This window comes from Rhinopithecus roxellana, chromosome 12 (assembly GCF_007565055.1).
Source record: "Rhinopithecus roxellana isolate Shanxi Qingling chromosome 12, ASM756505v1, whole genome shotgun sequence".
Taxonomy (NCBI): Eukaryota; Metazoa; Chordata; class Mammalia; order Primates; family Cercopithecidae; genus Rhinopithecus; species Rhinopithecus roxellana.
The window spans coordinates 38,385,229-38,411,446 of NC_044560.1; the positions used below are offsets into that span (position 1 = coordinate 38,385,229).

A 26,218-nucleotide genomic window follows, 5' to 3' on the forward strand; every position below is an offset into this window, starting at 1 on the left:
CAAATCTAGGATCTAGTGATAGAATACTTCACAAGTATAATGAGATATTATTTAGTGTAGGTTTTTAGTAATAATAGTATGCTGGCCACTTTCCCTATACACACGCTTTGAATATTGGTGTTTTCAAGATTTTGCTCTATACTGGACCTTCTTAATTTCTCACTCTATAAACTCTTCTTTGGGGAACTCACCTACTTCTTGAGCATCAACTTCTGTGTAATAATAACTTCTGAATCCAGCCTATACCTAGTTCTCTGTCACCTAAGGATCACTTGCAAATATCTAAAATGTAGACCATCTAACTCCCTACAGATAAGCAACTTTCAACTCAATATGCTAAGATTGAACTCATTTTTTAAAAAAACTCTTAAACCTTTCTCTGCCTCACTCTCACTAACTTGGTTCATGCTCTCATCATCTGAATTACTGCACACTTCTTTAAAATTCTGTTCTTGATGCTTATCTAAAGTATGAGTGACTGAATTTTCATTTATTTATTTATTTATTTACTTATTTATTTAGAGACAGAGTTTTGCTCTTCTCACCCAGGCTGGAGTGCAATGGCACGATCTTGGCTCACTGCAACTTCCACCTCCCAGGTTCAAGCGATTCTCCTGCCTCAGCCTCCTGAGTAGCTGGGATTACAGGTGCCCACCATGCCCGGCTAATTTTTGTATTTTTAGTAGAGACGGGGTTTCACCATGTTGACCAGGCTGGTTTTGAACTCCTGACCTCAGGTGATCCACCCACCTCGGTCTTCCAAAGTGGTGGGATTACAGGCATGAGCCACTGCGCCTGGCCTGAGTGACTGAATTTTCTAAAAAGGTGAATTTGCATTATGCTATTCCATGCTTTAAGTTCTCTAAAAAGACTATTCTCTTTTTTTTTTTTTCTTTTTTTTGGACGGAGTCTCACTGTGTCACCGAGGCTGGAGTGCAGTGGCATGATCTTGGCCCACTGCAGCCCTGCCTCCTGGGTTCAAGTGATTCTTCTGCCTCAGCCTCTGGAGTAGCTGGGAGTACAGGGGAATGCCACCACACCCAGCTAATGTTTGTATTTTTAGTAGGGAGGGGGGTTTCACCATACTGGCCAGAGCTGGTCTCAAACTCCTGACCTCATGATCCGCCCACCTCGGCTCCCAAAGAGCTGGGATTACAGCCGTGAGCCACCGTGCCTGGCCAAGTGTAAACTTTTAAGATGACATACAAAGCCCTGCATGACCTGGCCCTTCGTCTCTCTCTAGCCTTACAGCCAGATTTGATTATACCACATGCTAGCATTGAAGTATTGGGCAAGTTTTTTAAACTTGAAGTTAAAAAACCTCAAGTGAGGATATTAATGCTAATCAGGGGGAGATAACAGCATATAAAGTGCCAAGCATACTGCCTGGCTTAGCGTTAACAATAAATATTGGCTGTTGTGGAAAAAGAAAAGATTACTGCATGTATTTGTTCAATCTCTACTGCTGTCGCAAGAGGATGCTTTGAACTGCTGATTGGGTAATGTTTTAACATAAACGGAACTCTCCACTGAAAAAGAAAGAAAAGGAAGAAAGAGGTTTATTTGAATAGACTGGGAAGAAAATTGGAGGTGAAAAGTTGAGTGATCGGGGAGGATTAAGAGAGGCCCACAGAGTTGTTTGCTTGTGGAGATGAGTTAGTGGTAGTATAAACTTCAGAAAGAAGAGATCTGGCTGAGCGCAGTGGTTCATGCCTGTAATCCCAGCACTTTGGGAGGCTGAGGCTGGCGGATCACTAAGGTCAGGGTTCAAGACCAGCCTGGCCAACATGGCGAAACCCCGTCTCTACTAAAAGTACAAAAATTAGGTTGGTGGGGTGGCGCGGGCCTATAATCCCAGCTACTCTGGAGGCTGAGGCAGGAGAATCGCTTGGACCTGGGAGATGGAGGTCGCAGTGAGCCGAAATCACACCACTGTACTCTAGCCTGGACTACAGAGATGCTGTCAAAAAAAAAAAAAAAAAAAAAGAGAGAGACCTAAAGTATTTGCTGTCAGAATATAGGGGAACTTTGGAGAGCTAAATGGGTTAAGATGTTTAGGATGTTTTGCTAACCCCCACCCTGACCTCCTCAGTGGCCAGCTTTAGTTACTTTGTTAAAGTTTCATGGTTGACAGATTTACGTTTCTTCAGAGTTTGACACTAGGTTGAGGTTGGCCATGAACTAATACAATTATATCTCAGTTACACGATTATTTGCGCTCCTTAAGTGTCTCCACCCTCATGTTAACTGACATCTGCCCGAAATTCATTCATCTAATACATATTTGAGTGGCCTCCCCTCTTTCCGTTTGCTGGACAGCCCATCATTTTCCAAAGTCAGCCCCTAAACTCTTCTATGAGTTTCCTGACAACTCAAAACAAAAATTCGCCCCTCCCTTTTTTGCGTGCAACCCCGCCTCCTCTGTTAATCGTTTGGCTGTCATTCCTCTTGTATAGCGCTCCTTGCAATCAGGACTGGTGCTCTACATATTTGCTAGCTCGGTGTATGGCACGAAGTAGATGCTCAGTAAATGTTGATTGAACCAGTATCCCGTGCTTCTCGGTGACACCACATCCTGCGTGCCGTGGCGTCATTCTGCATTCCTTGACTGCGGTAGGCGCAGATCCGGAGGGTTTAAGTGGTTGTTTATAACGTGCACCGAACATATCCAACGCAGGCTGTGGTTTCAGACCGCCCACAAGAAGCGCGGTTGGTGGGAGTGCGGTCTCGAGGTCGGCTGGCAGCTCGGAGACTCCAGCTCGAGGCGGAAACACTCTGCCTGGGAGGCGCCGGCGCCTAGTGATTCTGGGAATAGAAGGTGCGAGGGAGGGAGCTGGCAGCTCTCTTATCGCGGTGTTTCCTCTCTCTCTTCACTCCCGGGGGGAGCTCTCGCGAGAGGAGCAAGAGGAAGATGGCCGTGCCCTGTTTTTCGGTGTGAGGCGGCGACGGCAGCTGCTACGGCGAGGCTGAGATCCTGATGTCGTGGGCACCTGAGCTCTAGCTCCCCCCAGCGAGCGCGCGTCCCTTCGTGCCTAGGCGAGAGCCGGCTCTTCCCCGGGAGATGCGTTTGTCCCAGGCTTGGGGGCGCAGTGGGAGTTCATGCTGCGCTGGAGGCTCCTGGCCACCGCTCTAATCGCCTTGGGCCGCCGCAGCGCCAGCTCCGTCGCCAGCGGTGAGCCTCCCGATTCCCCGCCTTGCCCCTGGCGGCGGCGATGACCGGGGAGAAGATCCGCTCACTGCGGAGGGACCACAAGCCCAGCAAAGAAGAAGGGGACCTGCTGGAGCCCGGGGATGAGGAAGCGGCGGCTGCCCTTGGCGGCACCTTTACCAGAAGCAGGATTGGCAAGGGGGGCAAATCTTGTCATAAGATCTTCAGTAACCATCACCACCGGCTGCAGCTGAAGGCAGCTCCGTCCTCCTCCAATCCCCCCGGCGCCCCGGCTCTGCCGCTGCACAATTCCTCCGTGACTGCCACCTCCCAGTCCCCGGCCCTTCTGGCCGGCACCAACCCCGTTGCTGTCGTCGCGGATGCAGGCAGTTGCCCTGCACACTACCCGGTGCACGAGTGCGTCTTCAAGGGGGATGTGAGGAGACTTTCCTCTCTCATCCGCACGCACAATATCGGGCAGAAAGATAATCACGGTGAGGAGTGCTAGCCCCTCTCCACCTCTCTCCTTCCCCGAGCCTAGGGTGTGCCTCCCCAGGCTTCTGGAATCCTAGGCCCCCCCTCCAGCAGACTCTTCTTTCCTCTCCTTTGCCCATCATCCGCGCCATTCGGTAAATCATGACCAACTCAGTAATAGCGTGCCAGTGGTCAGGGGGTTGGTTCTTGTGGGTGCAAAGGAATGTATCCTCCTTGCCCACTTCAAAGTTTCTCGTGAGAAGCTGTTTTGTTTGAGACAGGCCTTGGATTTGCTTGATTCTGGACTGCCAGAAATTTTAGGTTGCCTCTCACCCAACCTGGTTTTCTCCTTTTGTTTATGGAGCTATGTATTTTTTATTTCTCTCCCCTTCCCCCCACCTTGGCATTTTAAATTTTGAACACATAAATTGCCCTCCTCCCTTCATTACTCACAACAGATCCCATCTTGACCGCAACTGGTTGTGATTCTGCCTGCCACCAGGTTGTTTCTTTTTTGTCTGCTTTCAGTAAACTTAGAATGTTTGATTTCTGAAAGCCACAGGATAGAAGTTTGTTGGTATTTGATACCTGGAACAGTTAGACTTCTCAACAGCCGAGTTTTATTGGAGTAGAGATTTGATTTTTTGCTTGTTTTAAGTAGATAATTGCTAATAGTAATGTCTCATCTTGATGACTGTGACTAAAAATAGAATTGTGATTTTCATAGTAATTTTATCTTAGTCTATATTAACCATTTCTTTTTGCCTTGTAAGCTGAATTTTTTGTTTAATTCTAAAAAATCGTGTGACTGAGTTAACTTTTAAGCAGCAGTAAATTTATTAATGAAAACTAATGTGAACACTGACATTTTAACATTTAATAGGCCGTTTTAAACTGGGTAGTTGGCACATATTGTTGATCGCTCTGCTTTTAATATGAAAAGTGTATACAGTCAGTTAGAACACGCTCAACGAACTTTGTGCTCAAAATGATATACATATCAATGAAATATTTGCCTGTGAAATAAGCTCCTTTAATTCCATCGGGTTGTAGGCTTTTAAGGACAAAAATTCAGATAAAAAAAGAGTAAGGTTTCTCTTGGCTGTATAATTCTCTAACAACTGCATTTGTTTTCCGAATTTACAATGTTGTAATGTAATGAAATCACCACCTATCATTTATCGTAAATCCCCAAAAAAGTATCTTAAAGTTGCAGCCAGTTTTTCATTCCTAGATTTAAATTACTTAATCATTTTGCTATTATAGTAGAAGCATAATGTTGTTTGTTGATGATGGTAATTATATTCTAACCCTTTGGAAAACAGTTGTTAGTGGCAGATGGGTTGTAGCTTCAGTTTATTAGTCAATTATTAGGAAGTTTTTCAAATTTGGTCTACATAGTAGCCATAGTTACATTACCTTGAAATATCCCTGAAACAGGTAAAAGGTTTGAAAGTTAACTCCCTTTGAAATAAGAGATGGATGAGTATCACTGAAGGTATTGAATTACAGAATTATTGGGCTTCCATGTCTTCAACCCAACATTTAGGAGTACATTTGTTTAAGTTCAAATTCTGTTCAAAGTAATTACAATCCTATATACTCTAAAACTCTTGTCCTTAGCCCACTGAAACTCACTTTTTTAAAGTAAAGTTTTTTATTGTGTTTAGCTGACCTTATATCATTGATGTTTCTGATTAATGTAACCAGTGGTTCACATACCTGGGGTAAATATAATTGTTTTCCCCCCTGCGATGTGTACATGCTCATCTCCTACAGTGAGGCATCCTAGGAACAGTGGCTTCAATTTAATGTGCTTCTTATTTAGTCTTTTTTTCTCCCATAGCCTCATAAATTTTTCTGATACATTACTACTTTTACTCTTGATGTTTTACTAACCTGGATGCTTTTAGATTTTTAGGATGTTTTTCCTTTAAAATTATAGAAGATAAATACTTATAAAATCACTTAAACAAAAGCAAACTGGGATAGGTGCGGTGGCTCACACCTGTAATCTCAGCAGTTTGGGAGGCCGAGGTGGATGGATTACCTGAGGTCAGGATTTCAAGACCAGCCTGACCAACATAGTGAAACCTCGTCTCTACTGAAAATACGAAAATTAGCCTGGCATGGTGGTGCATGCCTATAATCCCAGCTACTTGGGACGCTGAGGCAGGAGGATCACTTGAACCCAGGAGGCGGAGGTTGCAGTGAGCTGAGATCATACCATTGCACTCCAGCCTGGGTAACAGAGACTCTGTCTCAAAAATAAAAATAAAAATAAAAAATAAATAAATAAATAAATAAAAGCTGTATATTCTCTTTGGATTGCTTTAATATAAGTGCATAGCAGAATAATACACTCATACAGGTACATAGCAGAGCCAGACAATTACACCATGTATTACGTAGTTTTATGTTCATCATAAGGATTCCTTTCCCAACATGGTGACAGTGATGATTATTGTCCTTATTATAGATACAATTTATCCAGTAGGTCAGCAGGGTGCTAATTGTTTACATACATTGTAACATTGAATCCTCACAGCAGCCCTGCCAAGGAGTGCAGTGGAATCATCTCGTCTTGCTGGGGTCTCTGCCTCCCAGGTTCAAGTGCTTCTTCTGCCTCAGCCTCCTGAGCAGCTGGGACCACAGGCATGTGCCACCATGCCAGGCTAATTTTTGTATTTTTAGTAGAGACTGGGTTTCATCGTGTTGGCCAGGCCGATGTAAAACTCCTGGCCTCAGGTAATCCACCCACCTCGGCCTTCCGAAGTGCTGGGATTACAGGCATGAGCCACCGCGTCCAGCCCAAAGCAGATAGTTTTATACTCATTTTAAAAATAAGAAAAGTAAAGCCTAGAGAGGCAAGGAAACGTCACTAAAGTTACATAGTATAAATCTCAAAGCTATGAATCATAACAAGGACTCCAAAGCATATCATGAACCTCTTTGTAAGTATTTCTATTGATTGGGACCCACTATGTTGCAAGGAAGTCAATTCTTATAATGTGCATTTGGGGTTTTATTTTTTTTGTTTTTATTTTTATTTTTTGAGACGGAGTCTCGCTCTGTCGCCCAAGCTGGAGTGCAGTGGCCAGATCTCAGCTCACTGCAAGCTCCGCCTTTCGGGTTCACGCCATTCTCCTGCCTCAGCCTCCCGAGTAGCTGGGACTATAGGCGCCCGCCACCTCGCCTGGCTAGTTTTTTTTTGTTTTTTAGTAGAGACGGGGTTTCACCGGGTTAGCCAGGATGGTCTCGATCTCCTGACCTTGTGATCCGCCCGTCTCGGCCTCCCAAAGTACTGGGATTACAGGCTTGAGCCACCGCACCCGGCCCGCATTTGGGGTTTTAGAGCAAAGTTCTTTAATATATTTTTTTCTCATTCCTTACAACAGTTTTGTAAAGAGATTCTACCATTGGACATCTCAGGTTTTTCTGTGGAGCCCAGATCTCAGCCCTGTTTGCTACTTCTTTTTTAAATAATGGCCCAAATAAATGGGCTACTTTGTCCACATGATAGCCCTTTAGATATTTGGCAAGATTACCTTCAGGTTCAATATTCCTAACTTTTGTATCTATTCCTCGTCACATTGTTTGTAAAGTATTTAGAATAGTCCCTGAAACATAGTAAATATTGTATGTGTGTTAACTAAGTAAATGAAAATCTTCGTCATTGTTTAGTAGAACTTGTTTGTTAATTCTTCCCGTAGAAGATGGTGCTCAGAGCTAACCTTATTGCTGGAGATATATTAGCCTCGTGAGCAAAGACAACAGGGAGACTATAATGCTGTAAAGCAGCACACAGTTATGCAGTGCAAGAGTATGTTAATTAATTAATTTATTTTTTGTGATGGAATCTCACTCTGTCACCCAAGCTGAAGTGCAGTGGTGCAATCTTGGCTCTCTGCAGCCTCCATCTCCTGGGTTCAAGCAATTCTCCTGTCTCAGCCTCCTGAGTAGCTAGGACTACAGGCATGCACCACCACACTGGCTAATTTTTATATTTTTGTATTTTTAGTAGAGACAGGGTTTCACCATGTTGGCCAGGCTGGTCTGGAACTCCTGACCTCAAGTGATCTGCCCACCTCAGCCTACCAAAGTGCTAGAATTACCAGCATGAGCCACCGTGCCCGGCCAAGAGTATGTTAATTTTTTAATTATGTTTTGTTCTCAAGTGATCTGCTGTCTTTCCATTCTATCTCTTCTTGTATTTATTTATTTTTTTAACCTCAACAAAGGACTTTATAACTATTATATTTTATTTTGTTAGTTTTGGTCCTTTATTGTACCTGGAGAGCTTATTGAATCCTGATTTGATCACTATTTAGTTCAGTTCATAAGCTATTTGAGTTTAAACTATCTCTGATTTGGTAAAATTTTTTGGTATGTGTGTGCATTTGCAAGTTATTGACTTAAATTGAATAGGAGAAAGGATAGAGCTTTTACTTTTATGATAAAATATTGGTTGAATAGGAATTTTTTTTTGAGTCATCAATTATTTTGTGAAGTATTGTATTCTGGGTCCAAACATATTTCTTGAGGTGTGTTAAGTACAGTAACAGCTATAAAATCATGTATACATTGTATTCAAATATCCGAAATGATTGTGACTCATCACTTAATAACAGCTGTTTTTTGGATGAGGAAGAAATATTAAATGTACACAAAATTATGGAACTCTGTGTCTTTGGTTATATACCACTTTTTTCTTTTTTTTTTTTTTTTTTTTTTTTGAGGCGGAGTCTCGCTCTGTCGCCCGGACTGGAGTGCAGTGGCCAGATCTCAGCTCACTGCAAGCTCCGCCTCCCGAGTTTACGCCATTCTCCTGCCTCAGCCTCCCGAGTAGCTGGGACTACAGGCGCCCGCCACTTCGCCCGGCTAGTTTTTGTATTTTTAGTAGAGACGGGGTTTCACCGTGTTAGCCAGGATGGTCTCGATCTCCTGACCTGGTGATCCGCCCGTCTCGGCCTCCCAAAGTGCTGGGATTACAGGCTTGAGCCACCGCGCCCGGCCTATACCACTTTTTTCTTTAGTGTAAAATTAAAAGATTGAATCTAAGCCTTTTTCCACTGTCAGTGTAAGGATTTTTCTGAATCAATTTTTGCCATTGATAGTTTGGCAAAGGATCATGATGACATGACTTTTTTTATGATTGATAATAATTTTACTTATTGAGAATTGAGAATATGAAACATATAGATTTTCTTGGTTTGACTATACTTCCTATTGGTTAGACTTGTAATTATGTTTTTTTTTCCTTAAGTTAAATGTCCTTAAGAAGCTAAGCAGCTTCTCTTGGATGCTAGTCAGAAGCTTTTAGGTGCCAAAGTGATGAAAGTCCTGAACATATGAATTGCTCAAGCCAGCCTTTCCTAGATGTGAAAAATTTCTGATTTATTCTGAGAAATTTGGCAGTTTCTCCTGCCTTTAATTACATTGCCTGGCAGGTGACAAGCCATCTTCTCTATGGTTAATTTTAATTTTTCCTTGTTAATTTTCATATTTACTTGTAATATTTTCATGTTAATATGTTCTTGAAGCTATTTCACACAATGTTAGAGATTTCGAATTATAAGTTAAAATTCAATTGAGAATATTCCTGCCGATGCAGTTGCCACAGGGAAGTGACAATGAAATGATTAATGTGTAAAATCTCTGCCTCATGGCTGGCAGATTTCTTTAGCCAGTGATTGAAAAAAATCTCAATTTTAGAAAGATTAAAAAGGTGCAGGCCTGGCACGGTGGCTTATGCCTGTAATCCCAGCACTTTGGGAGGCCAAGGCGGGCTGATCACCTGAGGTCAGGAGTTCGAGACCAGCCTAACATGGTGAAACCCTGTTTCTACTAAAAATGCAAAACATTAGCCGGGCATGGTGCCAGGCACCTGTAATCCCAGCTCCTCGGAAGGCTGAGGCAGGAGAATCACTTGAACCCAGGAGGTGGAGGTTGGGGTGAGCCGAGATTGTACCATTACACTCCAGCTTGGGCAACAAGAGCTAAACTCCATCTCAAAAAAGAAAAAAAAAAAGTGCTTTTGAGGATTGAAAAGATAGGATAATCTATTTGATGGCCATAGGGTATGTTTATTTTGGTTTATTCTGTATAAATCTCTTATCTTCCTTTTGATTTTTTTTCTCTGCTTTGTTTTAGTCATTAAAACTTTCATGATGGGTGATACAAAAGAATAATACGTAATAGATCTCTTTTAGAAGAGGTGACTATAAAGCTAATCTCCGCATGAAAAAAAAAAAAAAACTTTAAGCTCCTGGTGAATAATTTTAACCAGGAGAGGGTTAAAATGAGGGCTTGTGTTTAAAAGAACATTAGTAGTTTTATGTTTGTTTATTTGCTTTCTGTTTTATAGGTTTTTTAAACTTTGTTTTTGTAGGACAGACCTCAGTTTCCTTAGGAAGAAAGTGGTGTCTAGAGGCTCAAGTTTTTTTTTTTTTTTTTTTTTTTGAGGCGGAGTCTCGCTCTGTCGCCCGGACTGGAGTGCAGTGGCCAGATCTCAGCTCACTGCAAGCTCCGCCTCCCGAGTTTACGCCATTCTCCTGCCTCAGCCTCCCGAGTAGCTGGGACTACAGGCGCCCGCCACTTCGCCCGGCTAGTTTTTGTATTTTTAGTAGAGACGGGGTTTCACCGTGTTAGCCAGGATGGTCTCGATCTCCTGACCTCGTGATCCGCCCGTCTCGGCCTCCCAAAGTGCTGGGATTACAGGCTTGAGCCACCGCGCCCGGCCTAGAGGCTCAAGTTTATAACACATTAAAGTGTGTTATACACCTTACCTGGGTGTGGGGGTGATTTGGTGGTGAAGTGTTACTCCATTGATCAGGGTTAATATAGTTGATCTTCATTATTAGATGAATGTCATCTTCCTTCTTTCTTGTCTTTCTTCACCATGTGCATCTCCAGCAGAGTAGGACTGGCCTTGGGTTAAGTGGCTGTGTTTCTTGATGGTGTCACCATTAGTACTATAGAACTTCACCCACTGCTTACAAATGTTGTGATAAGAACACATCTTCAGAACTGTGTCTTAAAAGGGAGGGAGGATCCTCTTCTCCCCTTTTCTGCACTGGGCTGCAATAGGAATAGAAATTCTGACCATCTAGCTTTGGCAAAAAAGGTAGCAGAAATGGGTGATTATTGGTGATGTTGGGTCCTGGGTATCCTCAATGAGGTAGGAGAATTCTAGAGGACTCATTGGAGAATTGAGTTTTCGGTAGGATAGCTGCCCCAAGTTGATGCCATTCTTAAGTCATAAAAATCTACTTTAATTCAGAGTATAATATAATTATCAGAATGCTTGGGTTCCAGAAAATGAGTGCAGTTCCTAGAGAATTGGATGGGGGCCAGGCAGACAAACAATGTGGTTCTGCTCCTATACCATTTATTTTCTTGAGGGAGAGCTGGGAGATCAGTTTTAGAGCAAGACTGAAGTATGTAAAATAGGGGTAGGAAAAAGGGAAAAGTTCTTTTGCCTTTTCTGTATTGATCAGATCAGGGTCATATCTGAGTTTGAGACCATGCTTCTCTATGAACTGGTTTTAATGATATTATTTAACCTCTGAAATAAGCAGATACAATAATATCTGCCTCTTGGAGCTTTAATAGTCTCAAATGGAAAAAAGGACTGAAATATTTTAACTCTGAAGGTTCGCACAATACCAATTAATATCAGTATGTTGCTCTCACCTTTGGTATTAAGTACCGTCCTTCAGAAGCTACTCCTTCTTTTTGAGGTTTAGACAGGACTTCAATTGAGGGTTTTTTTTGTTTTTGTTTTTGTTTTGTTGTTGTTTCTTTTGAGACGGAATTTCGCTCTTGTTGCCCAGGCTGGAGTGCAATGGTTCAATCTTGGCTCACCACAACCTCTGCCTCCCAAGTTCAAGCAATTCTCCTGCCTCAGCCTCCTGAGTAGCTGGGATTACAGGCATGCACCACCAAGCTCGGCTAATTTTGTATTTTTAGTAGAGATGAAGTTTCTCCATGTTAGTCAGGCTGGTCTCGAACTCCTGACCTCAGGTTATCTGCCCACCTCAGCCTCCCAAAGTGCTGGGATTACAGGCGTGAGCCACTGTGCCCGGCCTTAATTGAGGTTTTATCTGATGCTTGAATTCATACTGTGTGTGAGTCTCCTAAAGGGTTAATTAGGTTTATTTGACTCTCCTATAAGTTACCTTTAGTTTACTATTGGTGTAGCTCAGTAGATTTTTTTTTTTTTTTTTTGAGACGGAGTTTTTGCTCTTGTTGTCCAGGCTGGAGTGCAATGGCACGATTTCGGCTCACCGCAACCTCCTCCTCCCAGGTTCAAGCGATTCTCCTGCCTCAGCCTCCCGAGTAGCTGGGATTACAGGCATGTGCCACCATGCCCAGCTAATTTTGTATTTTTAGTAGAGACTGGTTTTCTCCATGTTGGTCAGGCAGGTCTCGGACTCCTGACCTCAGGTGATCCATTCACCTTGGCCTCCCAAAGTGCTGGGATTACAGGTATGAGCCACCGTGCCCGGCTATGAAGTTGGATTCTTGGCTGCAAATATCTTATCAGGCAGTTAATGCATGCCCTTTCTTAGCACTGTAGTGAGTTCTGTAAAAACTTGTGCTATGTTGCATATCCTCTTATGCATATATAGCTTTTGTTTGGTTATCATACAGAATTAGGTGGAGACCTGCATTGTCCTAGTATGAAATGCTTTTTGGAGAGTAAAATCAGATTTTGACAATGCTCTTCTGGTTCTTTATAGTTTCTTTTTTCTTTGATTTCATTCATTCAACAGATACTAAGCTTCTAATAATATGTGATGGACAGTGTTTTATGTACTGAGGTTATCGCAGTCAACAAAACTGACAAAGTGTCTGTTCTAATGGAGCTTACATTCCAATGGGAGAGACAGACAACAAACTAATAAATATATGATATGACTGATAATGGTAAGTATTATAGAGTAAAATTAAGCAGAGGATAAAGAGTGCTGAGAGTACGGGGAAGGAAAAGTAGTAATTATTTCCCTGAGGTCAGAGTCAGGAAAGATACCAATAAATAAGAAATGTAAGCAGTTACCTAAAGAAAACTAGGGAGCAGATATCTGGCAGAACAGAGTTTCAAGCAGAAAATAGCAAAAGCAAAGGTACTACATTCAAGGAAAGAAAGGTTGACGTGGCTGGAACAAAGTAAGGGGGAGGGTGGTAGGAGATATGAGATTTGAGAGGCACAACTTTTTTAGACCCTTGTTAAGGGTTTGGGGTTTTACTCAGAGCAATGTGGGAAGTTATTTAAGGGTTTTGAGCAGAGGAGTAACACGATTTGATTTTAAAAGGCTCGCTCGGGCTGTTGTGTGAGGCAAGGGTCAGTATAAAAAACTATTACAGTTGGGGGAAACTGGGGGGGTGATAAGAAGATAGAGCTGGTAGAAGTTGATGATGGATTTGATGTCAGATGATACATGTGTGTATATTTTAGTAGTATATTAGCATTTTTGAGAGAAAATGCAGAAATTACCCCCTTTTACTGCTTGCTTGGATGGGACTTGAAGGAGTCTATAGAACCTGGAGCTCTGTACTAGTACTTTTAATTTCCGGCTTTGTTCTATAGTTAAGGGGTGCACAAAGTCAAAACTATTTTTATAATAATATGTAGTCATTGCTTGCCTTTTTCACTGCAGACATTTTCATTAATGGTTCAAAAGCAATGGTGAGTAAAATTGTTGACATCTTAGTGCAAGTCAGAGTACCAAACTGGGCTGGTAGTCATTGTATTGTTCACTGCCATGCAAATTAATTTTTAATTTTAAAAATTAAAACAAGCCAATTTTACTTAATGTTTTTGATGAAACTGTAAAAATTATGAATTTTATTACATCCTAATCTTGAGTACATGCTTTTTTGGTATTTGTGACATAATTGGGATTGTGCCCTTTGCTCTTCTGCTGCATACTGAAGGGGTAAATAAGGGAAAACATTGTTAAACTGTTTGAGTGGTGAAGCCAGGCACAGTGGCTCACGCCTGTAATCCCAGCACTTTGGGAGGACGAGATGGGAGGATCACTTGAGGTCAGGAGTTCCAGACCAGCCTGGTAAACATAGTGAGACCCCAATCTCTATTAAAAAGAAAGAAAAGACAAATAGAAAAAAAGTATTAGGAAAAAGTTTGAGGGGTATTTGAGTGTAAGCTGAGCTAGCCACCTTTTTCATGGAACACTATTTTTACTTCAAAGGACAGTTTACAAACTATCACAATTTGAATATTTGGCAAATTTTTTGGGAAAATAATGAAGTAAACCTATGACTTCAAGGAAAACAAGTGATAGTATTTATTGTGAATGAAAAAATTGAAGCTTTCAAATGAAAAGTAGAAATTTGAAGAACTTACCTCTGCCATGGTAAGCTTGATGGGTTCCCAGCACATAAAAGACTGTTTTAGTCAGATTGGAGGTGATATTGCCAAATATGATTTTTTGCTGTTGTACAGTGAAATATATCAGCATTTGAAGATTTCCATAACCTGGTCAACTGGTGTTTTTCAACTGATCAATGCATGGTGTTACAGAATCATGCATCAGTACAAGATCCATTCAAAGCACAAGATGGATCAGTATATTTCAGTGTAACACAGTACAAAAAACTTATTGATATGATTTTAGATTTCACATTGCAGTCTTTTTTTTTTTTTTTGAGATGGAGTATTGTTCTTCTTGCTCAGGCTGGAGTGCAATGGCACGATCTTGGCTCACTGCAACCTTCGCCTTCTGGGTTCAAGTGATTCTCCTGCTTTAGCCTCCCAAGTAGCTGGGATTACAGGCATGCACCACCACATCCGGCTAATTTCATATTTTTAGTAGAGACGGGGTTTCTTCATATTGGTCAGGCTGGTCTCAAACTCCCTACCTCAGGTGATCCACTTGCCTCGGCCTCCCAAAGTATTGGGATTACAGGTGTGAGCCACTGCGCCCGGCTGTGCAACCAACTTTTAAGAAGTGAATTTTGGTGTAGTAGCAAAGAAAAATATCCCCCAATTATCAGAAAAGGGTATTAAAATACTCCTACTCTCATCAACTGTGAATTTGTGTGAAGCATATATAAAAACGCAGCTGCCATCTTCTGTTAAGCCAGACATTAAAGAAATGTAATTTATTTTTATTTTTAATTAAATAATTTAAAATAGTACTGCTCTTGTCACTTATTTGTTTTGGAAAATGTAGTTAATTTTTTCATAAGAAATTTTATATTAATAGGTAATGAGTATTACAGTTCTAAAATTAATAAATTTAAAAATTTTTAAATCTTTATTTCTAATATGGTAAATATCAATAGATATATCTATACAAATGGTTTTGGGATCCTTAATAATTTTTAGAAGTATAAAGGAGTCCTGAGATTCAAAAGCTTGAAAACTGTAAATACAGTAAAAAGAATATAAATTTTTGTGTCATTAACTGTCCTGGTTTCCAGATATGTAATTTTGGAAAATAACTATTGTTAGGTCTATTTTTCTTCTTGAGAAATAGGAATGATATTTGTTTCATAGGATTATTGAGCAAATTAAATGAATAAGGTATCACAAGTATACAGCACAGTGCCTAACACATTTAATAGATACCCATGAAATGCCAGCGATTCCATTTATTATTTGTATTTATTTATTCATTTTTTTTTTTTTTTGAGATAGGGTCTCACTCTGTCATCCTGGTTGGAGTGCAATAGTGTGACCGTAATTCTTTGCAGCCTTGACCTCCTACTCTCAGGCAATCCTCCCACCTCACCCTCCTGAGTAGATGGGACCACAGGCATACCACACTACCATGCCCAGCTAATATATATATATATATATATAGAGAGATGGAATCTCGCTCTGTTGCCCAGGCTGGAGTGCAGTGGCACGATCTTGGCTCACTGCAACCTTCGCCTCCTGGGTTCAAGCAATTCTCCTGTCTCAGCCTCCTGAGTAGCTGGGACTGCAGGCGCCTGCCACCACACCTGGCTAATTTTTGTATTTTTAGTAGAGACAAGGTTTTACCTTGTTGGTCAGCTGGTCTCGAACTCCTGACCTCAGGTGATCTACCCGCCTCAGCCTCTGAAGGTGCTGGGATTACAGGCGTGAGCCACTGTGCCCAGCCCCCAGCTAATTTTTAAAAATTATTGTTTACAGAGACAAGATCTCCCTATGTTGCATGGACTGGTGTTGAATTCCTGGGCTCAAGCAATCCTCCCGCCTCAGTGTTCCAAACTGTTGGGAATACAGGCTTGAGCCACTGTACCAGCCAGTGTTTTTTACATATTTTAAAACTAAAGTCAGCCTGGTGCGGTGTCTCATGCCTATAATCCCAGCACTTTGGGAGGCTGAGGTGGGCGAATCACTTGAGGCTAGGAATTTGAGATTGGCCTGGCCAACATAGTTTTGCTAAACTCCATCCCTACTAAAAATACAAAAATTAGCCAGGCATGGTGGTGCACGCCTGTAATCCCAGCTAGTCAGGAGGCTGAGGCACAGGAGGCTGAGGCACAGAAGGTGGAGGCTGCAGTGAGCCGAGATGGCATCACTGCACTCCAGCCTGGGCAACAGAGAGACTTTGCCACAAACAAACCAGCGTACCTAAAAGCTAAAGTGGTCTTAATATTACTGGATGTTTTCCACTTGTTCGACAAAACAGTTTGATTTAGTTTACCAAGTTAGAATGAAAGCGTTCAATTTCAGATTTAAAAAGTACATTATGAAAAGTTGATAGCAAAGTTTATTTTATGTTTTTATAATCCTTTGTGTAATAAATTAGCTTAAGCAGCAGGTTGAGGACATAGAAAACTGAGGAGATATTAGATGGAGGTAACTAGGATATTGGAGCACTTAGTTTTATGATATACTTGGTGGATACAGTAAATTCACTATTAGCCAGGTGATGATGATGATGATTTTGCCATTTAAAATATTGAATTAGCACAGCATGATATTTAGCATCATAGTAGAAGGTATTTCTGTTTATATTCTTATCTGTAAAAAGAGGGATTGAATTGTTGAACTGACTTCTAGTTCATAAATCTTGTGATAATATGATTAAAATTTGGACTTGTAATGGAAGGTTTCATTTGTAACTTCAGTAGGTACTGATGCTTTTACCCCCTCTTTTCTCTGTGTTCTTGAGGGGTTAAGAAAACAAAGGATAATTATCCAGGAGCATGGACACCTTGACTTCTTCACCTAGGTTATCTGTCTAGACTCTGGTGGACACTCCTTGACTTAAATTCAAAATTTTTTTAATAGCTATATTCACATGCTTTAGAATTCTTAAAAATAAAAGGATACATTTTAAGTTTCCCTTTCACCAATCTCTACCTATCTAGTTCCCCTCCTAGGCAGCAGCTAGTGTTATCAGTTCCTTATATGTGTGTGTGTGTGTTTTTCTCTCTTTTTTTTTTTTTTACCATTTGGAGCATGGTACTTCTTTTTCTTCCTGAAAGATAGAGAAGTGAAGAAAGGGAACTGTTGCCACCTCTTCCACTATTGAGACAAAAAGAGATATTCAGGAATTTATACATTTGATTGTAAACGTCTTTTCTTTTTTTTATTCCCCCTCCACCAAGTTGGAGTCTCGCTCTGTTGCCCAGGCTGGAGTGCAATGGGTGATCTCGGCTCACTGCAACCTCTGCCTCCCAGGTTCAAGCCATTCTCCTGCCTCAGCCTCCTGAGTAGCTGGGATTACAGGCATGCGCCACCATGCCCAACTAATTTTTGTATTTTTAGTAGAGATGGGGTTTCAACATGTTGGTCAGGCTTGTCTCAAACTCATGACCTTGTGATCTGCTTGCTTCTGCCTCCCAAAGTACTGGGATTACATGCATGAGCCACTGCTTCAGGCTCATCTCTTCTTTTTTACTGCCAAATGTGTATCTCCAGCCTATACTTCTCCTTTGAATTCTAGATTTTGTATTCGTCTTCACTTGGAATCTCAGAGTTGTTTTAAAATTACCTTGTCCAAATTGGAATTGCCATTTTCTGCCTCCTTCCCTTTCACCTGGCCACCCATTCTTTTAAATTACATCGTTAACTATCTAGTTGCTCAAGCCAGTCACTGAGATCATTCTTTGTTTCACAACTTCTTATTCCCCATACACATATAATTGGCAAGTTATTTTGAACCAGTCTACTTCTGTCTTCTCTGCCCCCACATTGAGACTGACCAATTTTAGTTTTATTTTTTCCTGGGAATATTGCACCAGACTCATAACTAGTCTCCCTGTGTCCCCCTCCAATCCATTCTCTACATGAGAACAAGAATGATTTTAAAATGTAATTTGTATCATGCCACTTTCCTGCTATAGTAAAGTAAAATATGTATACCTTTCAGATAGATGAAAAAACAAAATGGAATAATAAAAATTATCAATCTGGAGGAAGGTAAGAAGGATGAGCAAAAGGAATATAGAACAGGCAGGACAAATAGAAAACACTAAAAGGGGCTGGGCTGGCAGTGGCTCACGCCTGTAATCCCAGCACTTTGGGAGGCCGAGGCAGGCAGATTGCTTGAGGACAGGAGTTCAAGACCAGCCTGGCCAACATGGTGAAACGCTGTCTCTACTAAAATACAAAAATTAGCTGGTGTGGTGGCGCACGCCTGTAATCCCAGCTACTCTGGAGGCTGAGGCAGGAGGATCTCTTGAACCTGGGAGGCGGAGGGTGCAGTGCGCCGAGATTACACCACTCTATTCTAGCCTGGGTGACAGAGTGAAACTCTGTCTCAAAAAAAAAAAAAAAAGAAAACACAAAAAGGATGGTAGATTTAGACCCTGATATGTCAGTAAGTATATATGAAACTGGATTAAATGCTTCAGTTAAAAGACAAATACTGTCTTACTGTAGGATAAAAACACCCAACTGCATGCAATTGGAGACGTATCTAAAACATCAGGATGTTAAAAAGTTGTAAGTAAGAGAATTGAAAAATATATTCCATGCAAATACCAATTCAAAAAAGTTGGGATAATGGTAATGGTGTTAATATCCTAATAGGTTTTTTTTTTTTTTTTTTTTTTTTTTTGAGATGGAGTCTCACTCTGTCGCCCAGGCTGGAGTGCAGTAGTGTGATCTTGGCCGACTGCAACCTCCACCTCCTGGGTTCAAGTGATTCTCCTGTCTCAGCCTCCTGAGTAGCTGGGACTACAGGCGCCCACCACCACACCTGGTTAATTTTTGTATTTTTGATAGAGATGGGGTTTTTTGATAGAGACGGGGTTTCACCATATTGGCTAGGCTGGTCTCAAGGTCCTGACCTCGTGATCCACCTGCCTCAGCCTCCGAAAGTGCTGGGATTACAGGCATGAGCCACCGTGCCCGCCCCCTAATAGGTTTTAAAACAGAAAACATTATCTGAGAAAAAGGTGCATGTCTCACAATGAAAAGTAGTTCAATTAACCAAGAATCTATGAAGATTTTAAGTTTGATTGCACTTGATAACCTGGCTTCAAAATGTATCAAGCAAAACTTGCTAGAATTACAAGAAGACATAGAAACCCCAATTATAGTGGGAGATTTTTAACATTCCTCTCTTTGTAACCAAATAAGCCAACAACAACAACAAATCAATAAGGATATAAAAAACATGAACAACACCATTAAAATGGATCTGGTAGATTTATATGAAATGCTGAACCCAACAACTGCAGAAAAAAAAGTTGTTTTTTTTTCAAGGATATAGACAGCATTTACAAAAATTGGTCAGACTCAACCATAAAGCAAATCTCAACACATTTTAGACGACTGAAATTACACTGCCCGTTCTCTGATTGCAATGCAGATAAGCTAGACATTTTTACAAAGGTAGATATCTTAGGAAAATGGCTGAAATATCAATCATCAAATCTGTTTTAAGAAATTAGAAGAACAATTTTAAGTTGCTTAATTTCCCAGTTTGAGTTTATTTTACCCAAATAAAATAGAAGTAATAAAAGAGCAGGAATTATTAAATTAGAAAAATAGAGCAACAAAGCCAACACTTTCTTCTTTGAAAAGATGAATAAAATTAATAGGTCAGGCACAGTGACTCATGCCTGTAATCCCAATATTTTGGAAGGCCAAGGTGGGAGGATTGCTTGAGTCCAGGAGTTTGAGACCAGCTTGGGCAACGTAGTGAGATATCTCTACTGAAAATTAAAAAAAAAAAAATGAGTCGGGTGTGGTGGTGTGTGCCTGTAATCCCAGCTACTTGGGAGGCTGAGATGGGAGGATCACTTGAGCCTGGAAGGTTGAGGCTGCAATGAACCATGATTTTGCCACTGTACTCCAGCCTGGGTGACAGAGCAAGACCCTGTTTCAAATAATAATAATAATAATAATAATAATAATAATAATAATCAGACTGATCAAGAGAAAAAGAAGGCACAAATAACAGATATTAGGAATGAGAAGTGGTACATCAGTATAAATTCAAAGGTCATAGTATATCATTAATGGATATTTCGAACAAATTTTATGCCAATAAATGAAAATAGATAAATAATGCTAGAAATATTTAGTTTGTCAGAATGCACATATAAAGGTATTAGAGGGCCAAGCGCGGTAGCTCACCCTGTAATCCCAGCATTTTGGGAGGCCAAGGTGGGCAGATCACTTGAGGCCAGGAATTCGAGACCAGCCTGGGCAACATGATGAAACCCTGTCTCTACTAAAAATCCAAAAATTAGCCGGGTATGGTAGTGGGCACCTGTAATCCCAGCTACCTGGGAGGCTGAGGCAGGAGAATTGCTTGAACCCGGGAGGCGGAGGTTCCAGTGAGCCGAGAGGGAGACTCCCTCTCAAAAAAAAAAAAAAAAAAAAAAAAAAAAATATGATAGCTCAAAGTAAAGCTTTGGTTTTGGCATAGCTGATGTTGACCTTTTGTTTTTAGCACCAAATTGTCAACAAGTTTGTTTGCTTTTTTTTTTTTTTTTTTTTGAGACAGGGTCTCACTTTATTGCCTAGGCTGGAGTGCAGTGCCGCCATATCGGCTCACTGCAACCTCCACCACCCGGACTCAAGCGATTCTACTTCAGCCTCCCGAGTAGCTGGATTACAGGTGTGCGCTACCACACCCGGTATTTTTAGTAGAGACGGGGTTTTGCCGTGTTGACCAGGCTGGTCTGAACTCCTGACCTCAAGCGATCTGTTCACCTCAGCTTTCCAAAGTATGGTGACTATAGGTGAGAGCCACTGTGCCCGGCCACATTTGTTTGCTTTTTAGGACTACTTTTAGGTCTTGGTAAATTATCATCGAATGTGAATGCAAACTTAGGAAATTTAGTTCAATATTTTGAAAAGAAGGAAGAGGACTTCATTCTAGACCAATCAAATTGGAAATTGTTACTTGCTCATGTTGATTTTTTTTAAACCTTGTATTATGCTGAAGGCTGAAGGCACTGAATAGTTTATGAATCTGACCCACAGATGGCTCCTAATCTATCAGTGTATAACTGTGTTTAAAATTGTTCTTAAGGGTCGAGCGTGGTGGCTCAATCATGCCTGTAATCCCAGGACTTTGGGAGGCCGAGGCGGGCGGATCACCTGAGGTCAGGAGTTTGAGATCAGCCTGGCCAACATGATGGAACCCCATCTCTACTAAAAATATAAAAAGTAGCTGGGCGTAGCGGCACTCGCCTGTAATCCCAGCTACTCAGGAGGCTGACGCAGGAGAACCACCTGACCGAACCCCGGAAGCAGAGGTTGCAGTGAGCCCAGATCAACCTCTGCACTCCAGCCTGGGCAACAGAATGAGACTCTGTCTCAAAACAAAACAAAACAACAACAACAACAACAAAAGTTCTTAAGCATTTTCATTTTATTTGAACTGAACATATTAGTTAGCAGTAGTAGGAAAACTGTGTTTTACTGAGAGTTCCTAATGTGGAGAATTCACTTGAGTGTCTCTATACGTCCTTTGGAGAAAAGTGAAAAATTGCAGACATAGAGTTGTTTGTGAGGGGAGGGGTGATTTCTTTAATATCTTCATGAGATAGGTATGCAATTTCTACATGAGAGGAGAGAGAAATCAGTTTTACTAAATTCATATACAAAACTGCCTATAATGAAAGATGCTTTTCTTTTTTTTTTTTTTTTTGTGAGATGGAGTTTTGCTCTTGTTGCCCAGGCTGGAGTGCAGTGGCACCATCGCGGCTCACCGCAACCTCCGCCTCCCAGGTTCAAGCGATTCTCCTGCCTCAGCCTCCTCAGTAGCTGGGATCACAGGCATATGCCATCACCCCTGGCTAATTTCGTATTTTCAGTAGAGTAGGAGCTTCTCCATGTTGGTCAGGCTGGTCTTGAACTCCCGACCTCGGGTGATGCGCCCACTTTGACCTCTCAAAGTGCTGGGATTACAGGCGTGAGCCACTGCACCCGGCTGAAAGATGCTTTTCTTCATTGCATATTTCATATTAAAGTACTAAGTACCAATGGAAATTTGTACCTCCAGTTCTTATTTCTGAAAAGCATAATGTGACTTGTATCTCCAAATCTGTCTTGTTTTTTTGTCCCTAGTTAAGATAAAGAGATTTTCTGTAATCCAGGGTTTTGTTTTGTTTTTGGTAAAATTACTTACAGAGATGACTTTATTTTATTTATTTATTTTGAGACAGAGTTTCACTCTTGTCGCCCAGGCTGGAGTGCAATGGAGTAATCTTGGCTCACTGCAACCTCTGTCTCCCATGTTCAAACAATTCTCCTGCCTCAGCCTCCCCCGTAGCTGGGATTACAGGCGGGTGCCACCATGCCTGGCTAACTTTTGTATTTTTAGTAGAGATGGGGTTTCACCATGTTGGCCAGGCTGGTCTTGAACTCCTGACCTCAAGTGATCTGCCTGCCACTTTCCCAAAGTGCTGGGATTACAGGCATGAGCCACTGTGCCTGGCCATGGAAGTGATTTTAGTGTAGTGAACTTCTTTGTGCTGTTTTTTAAATTTTGCTCAAAATAGTATTTTGCTGACTTTGCCAACAATTCCCATTCCATTCTGCCTTTGTTGAGCAAAAGTTTGTGTGTGTGTGTGTGTGTGTGTGTGTGTGTGTGTGTGTTTTGATCATGGCCGATCTCTTGTCAAGCTAAGAGGAAACTGGAATTTATCACATACACATCTCTTACTTCATCCTGCATATGATCCCTTGATAATGTTTAGCTTATTATTTTGGTCGTAATTAATGTGATGACTTCTGTAAAATTGCTAATATGTGAAATTTAGCAAATTTACTAACTTTTTAATTTCAAATATTACTGTCGATTTAATATTTAGATCATAAGTGTGGCTTAGGGTATCATTTTGAAATTAAATTAGTCATTCTATAACAACAACTATAGAATGTAGTCCAAACTTCATAGCATAGCTTTCAAGTCTTTTTCTTTTGCTCATCATTCTGATTTCATTCTTTACTGTTTTCTATAACTTCTTCACCCCCACTAATAACTTTTTGTTTGTTTCCCAAATATAAATAGTTCCTGCACTTGAGTGTGATTTGGATAACTTAAAAAAAAAAAAAATCTGGAATGCTAGCCAGTGTTGCTTTTGTTCACCTACAGATTTCTAACAAATTATTTAAGGCTCATTTCAGTATGGTCCATTCTTCAATATTTAACTCTCTGCAAAGTTATGAGCTCTGCACTGTGTTCCACAGTCAGGCTATACTCCCTTCTATTTAATAAATAGTAATTATTATTTATTTTCATATTTGTGTAACAGAAGACTTTCTGAACAACTTGAAGACTGGGATTCGGTCTTACTGATTTTTGTCCCCAAGGATGACTAGATATTTAAATTGTTTGCTAAATGAACAAAGAATAATGTGAAAGAGAAATTAGCAGCAAAAGGAATCTGTGAAATCTGTTTGAAAAATAAATCTCAAAATGGATATCCTTTTTTTTGGAGGGGTTGGGGAGTACATTGTACTCAGAAATCATGGTATCTTCTGACTTTAAATTTACTATATAAGCAATATTATTTTGCAGTCACAGTATTTTTGCTTAAAATCTGCCAGTGAAATTTCTGGAGGAACTGAAACCACTTTTAAGTAAATGTTCTTATGTTTTGACACCTTCTAATTTATTTATTTTATTTTATTTTTTAGGAAATACTCCTTTACACCTTGCTGTGATGTTAGGAAATAAAGGTTAGTAAATCTTTTCTTTTTTATGTTTAACTTCATTTAGGTATAGTCTGTTTAAACTTTTTAAGATCAGTTTTGTCTTTTGAGTTTTTAAAAACTCACTTATTTGATTTGTTAATTGAACTTGGAATTTAGTATATTGAAATTAGTAAATATTTTCTTGTTTTCCATAGCCCTTTTTAAAAAGTGTTGGTGGAAATCCTGTACTAACTTTTATGTCTTTTGAAACTATATTTTTTTCCCCTTACTTGGTTGTTTTATTAAGAAGGAATTTATAATTTTAGAAGATTTATTTCCGAATATTAAGATTCATTAATTATTATACTTTTCATATTAGAGTTTTATATGATTTTTAATACATAATATTTTATATCTCTAAAGTCATAAGCTGAGCCTTTTGTATGGTAGATAATTGCAAAAACTTAATACTTGTTTATTAAGTATTTGTTAAAGTATTCATTCTTTGATTAAAAAAACCTTATAGGCAGGTGATTTAAAAGATACCTACTTTTGTAGGTTATTCCTAAATGCAGTAAAACTTCAGTTATTTGGATCCCCAGTTATTCTGGAAAGTGGATTTTAGATAGCTGAATAGCAATCCTTTGAGTACTAGATTTTTATATTTTAAATGTGTTTGATAGAATTTTTTTTTTTTTTTTGAGACAGAGTCTCGCTCTGTTGCCCATCCTGGAGTGCAGTGGTGCAATCTTGGCTCACTGTAAGCTCTGCCTCCCGAGTTTAAGCAATTCTTCTGCCTCAGCCTCCTGTGTAACTGGGACTACAGGCACGTGCCACCACGCCTGGTTAATTTTTTGTGTTTTTAGTAGAGACGGGGTTTCCCCATGTTGTCCAGGCTGGTCTTGATCTCCTGACCTCATGATCTGCCTGCCTCGGCCTCCCAGAGTGCTGGGATTACAGGTGTGAGCCACCGCGCCCAGCCAATAAAATTTTTTAAAGACATATGATTTTATATTTTTAAATAGGCTAATGAACTTCTGTTAAGATTTTTTTTTCAATGATCTGGAAGTATCATTATGAACATCTGTTGTTGTTATATGGTATAATGTATCTGTCAATGTAAACATTTGATCTGAATGTCTACTGACCTAGGGATATTGCTAGAACTTGTTTTTATTTTATTTTATTTTATTTTATTTATTTATTTATCTTGAGACAGAGTTTCACTCTTATTGCCTAGGCTGGAGTGCAATGGTGCAATCTCGGTTCACCACAATCTCTGCCTCCCGGGTTCAAGTGATTCTCCTGCCTCAGCCTCCAGAGTAGCTGGGGTTATAGGCATGTGCCTCAACGCCTGGCTAATTTTGTATTTTTAGTAGAGGTGGGATTTTTCCATGTTGGTCAGGCTGTCTTGAACTCCCGACCTCAGGTGATCCGCCCTCCTTGGCCTCTCAAAGTGCTGGGATTACAGGCATGAGCCACCGCGCCTGGCCTTTATTTTATTTTTGAAACATGGTCTCGCTCTGTTCCCCAGGCTGGAGTGCAATGATGCAGTCATGGGTCACTGTAGTCTTGAACTCCTGAACTCAAGTGATCCTCTTGCCTCAGCCTTCAGGGTGGCTGGGACTATAGGCACATGCCACCATGTCTGGCTAATTTTTTCATTTTATGTAGAGACAGGTTCTCCCTCTGTTGCCCTGGCTTGAACTTGTTTTGTTGAAAAACAAAGTTCTTTTGCTAGTTTGATTTTTAAGTCCAAATGTTTAAATGAAGCATATGATCTGCAGGGTAGTATAATTTTTATTTTAGAGACAGGGTCTTGCTCTGTTGCCCAGACTGGGGTGTAGCGGTGCGATCCTAGCTCACTGCAACTTCAAACTCCTGTGCTCAAGTGATCCTCTCGTCTCCAACCTCCCAAGTAGCAAGGACTAGAGAGGCACATGCCACCATACCTAACTAACTTTTAAATTTATTTTTATAAATGAGGTCTTGCTATGTTGCCCAGGCCATTCTCAAACTCCTGGCCTCAAGCAATCTTCCCTTCTGGGCCTCCCAGAGCACTGGGATTACAGATGTGAGTCACTGTGCCTGACCTTAATTTTTATTTTAATTCTATGAAATTGGTGATTCAAATCTGTATCTTCAATGTTATGGTTATGGATTTTTTCTTCTTCTTCTTCTTCTTCTTTTTTTTTTTTTTTTAACAAGGAAGATTAACTAGAGTAACTTCTAAGTAAAGAGGTATTCATTAAAAGGCTACATATTAGAGAAACTCAAGAAGTAGGGACCAGCCAGGTCTCAGGAAGAGTGGGAACCAAGATGTTTGGAGGAATCAGTCATTCTCCTATCTATTTCCTTATCATCTTTCAATCTCTTATGGTGTGTCTGCTGTTCTGTATATCTGCAGTATTCTCCTTTTTCATGATTGACTTTTTCTGTTTACTGAAATTGAACAGACCAAAAAAATTCTTTTAGGATCCTAAGTTTTAGTGACTTTCTGGTTTCAGTGTTCACTGCTAACTAGACAG

The 26,218-nt window shown here is 40.5% G+C and overlaps 2 protein-coding genes across 3 annotated transcripts in view; one reads left to right on the forward strand and one right to left on the reverse strand.

Annotated features, from left to right (window-relative positions):
* Positions 1-2,353: 2,353 nt before the first annotated feature.
* HHLA3 (HERV-H LTR-associating 3) lies at positions 2,354-2,666 on the reverse strand. Its single transcript, XM_010358672.2, is given in 2 exon segments — positions 2,354-2,504; positions 2,506-2,666. Coding segments are annotated over 2 exon segments (312 nt in total).
* A 122-nt stretch (positions 2,667-2,788) lies between these two features.
* ANKRD13C (ankyrin repeat domain 13C) overlaps positions 2,789-26,218 on the forward strand; it is a 92,681-nt gene continuing 69,251 nt past the window's right edge. Inside the window, exons 1-2 of one of the 2 annotated variants that reach the window (XM_010358671.2) lie at positions 2,789-3,642; positions 23,694-23,735. In XM_010358671.2, coding sequence (XP_010356973.1) covers positions 3,213-3,642; positions 23,694-23,735 — 472 coding nt within the window. In that variant the 5' untranslated portion in view covers positions 2,789-3,212. The remainder of the gene's footprint in view (positions 3,643-23,693; positions 23,736-26,218) is intronic. The other variant, XM_010358669.2, reaches the window with a different exon arrangement.